The sequence below is a fragment of the Canis lupus genome, chromosome 13 (genome assembly GCF_011100685.1).
Source record: "Canis lupus familiaris isolate Mischka breed German Shepherd chromosome 13, alternate assembly UU_Cfam_GSD_1.0, whole genome shotgun sequence".
NCBI classification, from domain to species: Eukaryota; Metazoa; Chordata; class Mammalia; order Carnivora; family Canidae; genus Canis; species Canis lupus.
The window spans coordinates 9,104,662-9,110,888 of record NC_049234.1 but is presented as its reverse complement, the minus strand read 5'-3'; the positions used below and the strand labels follow the sequence as shown (position 1 = coordinate 9,110,888).

General features: G+C 39.7%; 1 protein-coding gene across 1 annotated transcript in view; it reads left to right on the top strand.

Annotated features, from left to right (window-relative positions):
- The first annotated feature begins 836 nt into the window (after positions 1–836).
- Positions 837–6,227, top strand: part of EIF3E (eukaryotic translation initiation factor 3 subunit E) — a 53,083-nt gene continuing 47,692 nt past the window's right edge. The window contains exon 1 of the mRNA XM_038555335.1: positions 837–995. Coding sequence (XP_038411263.1) covers positions 906–995 — 90 coding nt within the window. The 5' untranslated portion in view covers positions 837–905. The remainder of the gene's footprint in view (positions 996–6,227) is intronic.

Here is a 6,227-nt window from a genome sequence, read left to right as displayed (position 1 = left end):
ATAGACTGCATTTAAAGCCATTAGGTTGAATGATATCAACTAGGGTATATCGACTTAGATAGAGAAGAGGTCCAAGACCCTGAGGCCCTCCAGAATGAAGAGGCCTGAAAGATGAAAGCGGACTGGCAAAGGAGACTTCAGAGCACCTGGAATAAAATCCACCTTCTTACCTTAATCATGACCTGGCCCTTCACATCGTCTTTGCCTCACTGTCTAGTCACACAGGATATTCAGCTTTTGGACTATACCAAGTCCTCTCCTGTGTCGTGGCCTTTCTGATTGCTAAGCCATCCACCACGCACGGTTTTACCCTGGCTCCAATTTTGTCGCCTCCTTCAGCCGCTACAAGCCTCCATTAAACTGCTACCCTGTGCTTCCTCCAACCTTCCTAAATGAATAGGTCCGGCCGACCACGCCCGACAGATCACGGATCTTAATTACCATCAAAAACTACTTCACTAGTTTCCTGCCTAGAAACCCGCCCACCTTAATGCAACCCACGACTACAAAACAAACACTACACGCCGAACGAAACCTCAGGTATTCATTCTTTCTCCCGTGCAACTCCCCGGAAAGCAGGGGCCTCATTATCTGGCCCTCTGCCACTTCCCGGAGAAATCGACAACCCCTTCTCAGTGTTTACTAGCGGAACGGATGGCCGCACGCCCGTCAACTCGCGAACGGAAGAAGGCGCGCCCGCGGCTCCGCCCGGCCTCACGGTGGCCTAAAGGAAGGGAGGACCCGCACGCATGCGCTATTGTTCTCTGAGCGCTTGGGGCTGAACGCCGCCCCCTTCCCCGGGCGTGGTTAACCACTGCGCACGCGCAACCCGGGCCTTGTCCGTTCGTTCGTCGACGCTATCAATAAAGTTTTAGTGAGTACAGACTTTCTTTTTCCTTGGCAAGATGGCGGAGTACGACTTGACTACTCGCATCGCGCACTTTTTGGATCGGCATCTAGTCTTTCCGTTGCTTGAGTTTCTCTCCGTAAAAGAGGTGAGGGGGGCTTTGGCCGCGAAGAAGCCGCGGGAGCGCGTAAGACGCCGGGCAAGGCCGAGAGGCGGTGGCGGTAGCCCTAGGCCTGACACACGTGTGAGGCGGCCGCGAGTTTGGTCCTGCGTGAGGCAGGAGCATCTGCGGGTAATTTAGCGCCGTCCCAGTTGGTTAGCACGGCAGAACTCGGTTGTGACAAGAATTGCGGGTTGAAGAGGTCTCTGCTTCACTGCTGGAGGGGACAGTGCCAGAGGGACTTCCGCGTCAGGTCCTCTCGGAAGTGGACCATTCGCCAGCTTCCAAGTAGTAACGCTTGCTTCTGAAAGCAAATTGTTGTGTAGGGAGATTTGGGGTTTTCTTTCGGGGACTATGGGGAAGGGTGTGCTTGGCTTTGTGTTTTTGTTTGCCAGATCTTTGGAATAATTTTCATACACTTAAAAACCAAGTCCTACTTTAACTTCCATAAAGTTGCGAGTCCTTCGCATAGTTTTCCCGGTCTTTCGAGAAGTATAGCCAGTTCTTAGAGCATGGCATATTTTGTCTGATGGGGCGTCCTTCTCCCCGACCCCTCAAAAAAAAAAAAAACTGGACAATTTTGTTTGTTTTTTACCTAAAAGTGGTTTTCCGGTGTATACAGACTAAGAGTAATTTGAAAGTTAACCTTCATTTAGCTACTCTAGGTACCTTGAATTATGTGGTTCTGATTCCTCATTTCAAAACGTCTCAATCCTGAAAGTTTTGAAATGTTGGTGTTAGTTCTACCTTGAGTTTGTTGGGAAATAGATACATAGTAATTATGATAAAGCAGTGTTACTATGATGAAGGGATTCGATTATTGGCCAGAAAAGTAAGTGAATCCTGTATCAGAAAGCAGGTTACAACATAAGTCTACATAGGGAACTCTAGACTTGGGAAGTATATTTGTGTGGCTCAACGACAATAAAACAGAAGAGCTCTGCAAATCAACATTAAATTGTTCTGATAACTTTTCAGATCTTGGTAGTTACTGTTCAGGTATAGTCCGCAAAATTATCTGTTCCTTTTCCAAACACATAGCAGGACTCTAAAGTTATGATGTTAAGGAGCAGCAAAGTTCATTTGATTTTTCTTTACCTAGCATGTAGTTACACCTATATATATATATATATATATTTTTTTTTTTTTTACACCTATATTTTTAGAGCTTGAATAAAACCGCCTATTCAGCCTTGTTTCCTTTTCTGGATGTGTGAGGATAATTCACTAAAAATGAAAGAATAGAAAAATGCCATATTAGAAATCCTTTATCAGCTACTTGTAGAAATGCTCCTAAACTAGCCAAAGTCCATATTCTTGTGATGTGGTCTTTATGTTTTTGTTTTACAAGGCAGGTAGATAAAAGGGAGGAATATGTGAAGGAAAATTAGTTTTTCATAAGGTAAGACCAAAACTATGAATGGCAGCTGAGAGTCATTGGAAAATAACTGCTCAGTACCTGCCATTTTGTAGAGAATGGGTGAGATGGCTGGAATACACTCAGAGGAAGAAAGATACTGGAGTATTTACTTAGCAGTTACTAAGTATAGGTCTGTCATGGAATTGTGTTAAATCTAGGATAAAACTCAGACCTCTCACCACTGAGAAACTTACCTATCCTTTAGAGGAGATAAAGGTCTATAATTACATACAATGCAAAAAGGGACAAAGGTAGAGAAGTACTGGCAGAGTGCTGTTAGAATTGAAAAGATTCTATTCTGTGGGCAAAAAGGACTTTGAAGATAGGTTTTTGTTTTTGTTGAGGATAGGTTTTTAAAGATTTTTTTCATAAGAGAGGCAGAGACATAGGCAGAGGGAGAAGCAAGCTCCTCAAGGGGAGCCCAGTGTGGGACTTGATCTCAGGACTCTGGGGCCATGCCCTGAGCTGAAGGCAGGCACTCAATCACTGAGCCACCCAGGCGTCCCTTGAGGATAGGTTTTAAGTTGAGTTTTAGATAGTTAGGATAAAGGCTGTGCTCATTATTCTTGAGAGTAACAGTTTGATATATTTGTAATATGTTGGAGAATGTGTGCTCTATGAGAGCAGAAACTTTTGTTCTCTGCTGTGTCCTTAGCATGTAAAATATAGTCTGGCATGCATGCTTTTAATAATTATTTAATATCTCAGAGCAGTTTCTTTCTCATCTTAATTAAGCCTGTCGCATGCATGAAGTGTTGATACTGCCACCAACCTTATGGGGTTGTTAGAAAAATTGCATAGAGGTAATGCATTTAAAGCATTATCTCTTAGCCTTCTGGGACAAAGTGAATATTCTTGAATATTTTCTTTTGGGAGGGTAGGCCATTCTGTGTGAGAGAGGAGGCAGCCAGTTGGGGTTTTGTGGAGTGAGATAAGGAATAGAAATCGAAAAAAAAAAAAAAGGAATAGAAATCGAGACTGAGAACACTGACCAAAGTATAAGTATAAGAATTGGTGGGAATGGATGGCCCAACTGAGATTGAAAATCATATATTTATAAGGGCCTATGACAGTCACTGTCAGAGGGAGAGGAGCAGTGGAAGGTTATTGAAATAGTGCAGAAATTTGGAGGTAGGCTTGTAGATATATGTCAGAGATGGATTACAGATCAGAGAAAAGCACAGATATGAATAAGAATAGCATTATTGCTTGCTTTTGAAACATTTTATAGTTATTCTTAGCCAGAACATAGAAGGCGGAGGACTTTTTTCCAGAAGTAGAAATTGACATTGAATTGTATGTGGCTGGAGAAAATGGATGGAATCAATGATACTACTAATGAGAAAATCTTTGGAATAGTTAAAAATGGTATCTTAACTAATGTAAGTGACAACCAAAAAGGGTGATATAAAAGTTTCAAAGGACAGTGGGGTATAGTGGGCATGATGAAGTGTTTTAATGGTAATAGTGAAAAAGATGATGAATTTAAATTGAAGTGTTAGAGATAAGGTACTAAGTGAAAGTTAAGGAAAGATGTGGGAAATTTTAAGGCTTGAGTTTCTTAATCATCAGTATGGATGTTGGATTTGTGGAGGATGACAGCAGGAAGAGATGTCAAAAGAATATTTTCAATTTGTTAAAAAGTAGGAGCTGTTTTCAAGAGATTGATAGACCAAGCAGGGATTGGCAAAACTATAGTCCGTGAAGCAAATACAGCAAGTACTCTCTGCCTATTTTGTATGGTCTGTAAGCTAAAAATAATTTTTAATAGATGAAAATGTGCAAACATTTTCAATTATAAAACACTAACTCTGTACCTCAGTTGAATGAATTAGTTCCCACCCTCCCAAAATTTCATTCTTCTTGTTAGTAGATCTCTTTTATAAAAAAATTTTACTCTATTACTGTTTACTTTAGAAAGAAAAGAAATTGTGGAAACTCTTACAGGACTTATATATAGTATCCTAGATTTTTTTTTTAAGATTTATTTATTTGAGAGACAGAGCATGTGTGTGGACATGCACACGCATGAGTTGAGGAAAGGGGCAGAAGCAGGGGGAGAGAAAAATCTCAAGCAGACTCCCCGCTGAGAGCAGAGCCCAGATGCAGGACTCTATCCCAGGACCCTGGGATAACGGCCTGAGCTGAAACTTTGAGTCAGATACTCAACTGACTGCACCGCCTTGGTACCCCTAGTTTCCTAGATTTTGCTTCTTGGCTCAAAAGCCTAAGTTATTTACTGTCTGCCCTTTACATAGTAAGTGTGGGTATATGGCAGAATTTAGGGAAGGTGATATAAGCGGAGATATAGATTTAAGAGGCCAGTAAGGTCTGATGGCAGAGGAGCAATGCTTTTAATCTACAATAGAGACCGTATAAATTAAAATCTATAAATGGGTGACAAGAGGTTCGTATGCTAGAGAAAGATGTTTTCACTTAAAATTAAGTTTCTATAGGGTACACTGAAAGGAAGCCTCAATTTTTTAAAGAAAAATTTTATCAAATATTACATTCATACAGAAAAATGCTAAATATAAGCACCTTTTTCAAAGTGAACCCACTTGTGTGACCACCATCCAGATCAATAAATAAAACATGACAAATATCCTAAAAACCTTCCTCTTGACTCCTCTTAATCTACTCACATCTCCCAAAAGTAAGGACTCGTCTGATCTAGAATAGTTTTTTGCCTGGTTTGGATTTTACATACATGAAATTAAGCATTGTACTGCTTTGTATGACTTAATTCATTCTACATTGTGAGAGTCATCCAAGTTGGTAGGATAACTAGTTCTTTGATTCCATTGCTGAATGTTAATCAGTTATATAGGTATATTATAGTTTATTCATTCTAATATTGATAGACTGGTCTATCTGCTATGAACATTCTTGGATATGTCCTTTGAATATATGCACCCATTTCTCTTGGGTATCAAAGACCAGAATTACTAGGTCAAAAAGTATGTTTGATTTTTGGAAATAAAAACAATTTTCCAAAGTGATTATACTTCTGCCAGAAGTGTAAGAGTTCAATTACATCTACACCAACACTGGTATTGACAGGTGTTTTTGTTGTTGTTTTAATGTGGCTTTAATTGCATTTTCTGTATGATTAGTGAAGTTGAGAACCTTTTTGGAGTTTCTTGACCATTTGGTTATACTCTTATAAAGCAGCTGTTAAAATTTTTTAGCCATTTTCAATTGAATTCTCTCTCCTTACTATTTTGTAGGAGTTCTTTACATAGTTTCGAAGATTCAGTTTTGATCTCATAGCTGTACCATTTGATCACCATCTTCTCACAAACTGTAATGTGGAATCTTCCTGCATTTTTTTTTCCTTGACAAAATTAAATGTAGTATGCAAATCTTTTCTTTTGCTTAAGTTTTATCTTGATAACTGCTTATTTAAGTTTTTTTTTTTTTTAATTTTGGTTACTATCTCCTTGAATACTATTGTATAGAATCCTTCCATGTTGCTCATTGCACTAAATTTCACATTTATGTAAGTTTGCTTGTGTATCTCTTTGGTCCTTGTACTTTGGGGTTAAATTGTTTCTTGAAGTCCTAGCAAAGTAAAAACCTGATAAGACATAGTTGACTTAGAGAATGGGTGCTGGTTCTGTTTTAGTGGTGTCAATTGGGGAAGGATTATAAAGGATTCAAATGATTTAGTGAAAAAATATATGGGGGTAGACAAGAAAGAGGCCACCTCAAGGAGAGATGGGTAGGCATCATGTGGATGTGAGACACTAAGAAGGTAAAAAATTTGAGTCGATGCCCAATTACCTGGTGTGGCAAGG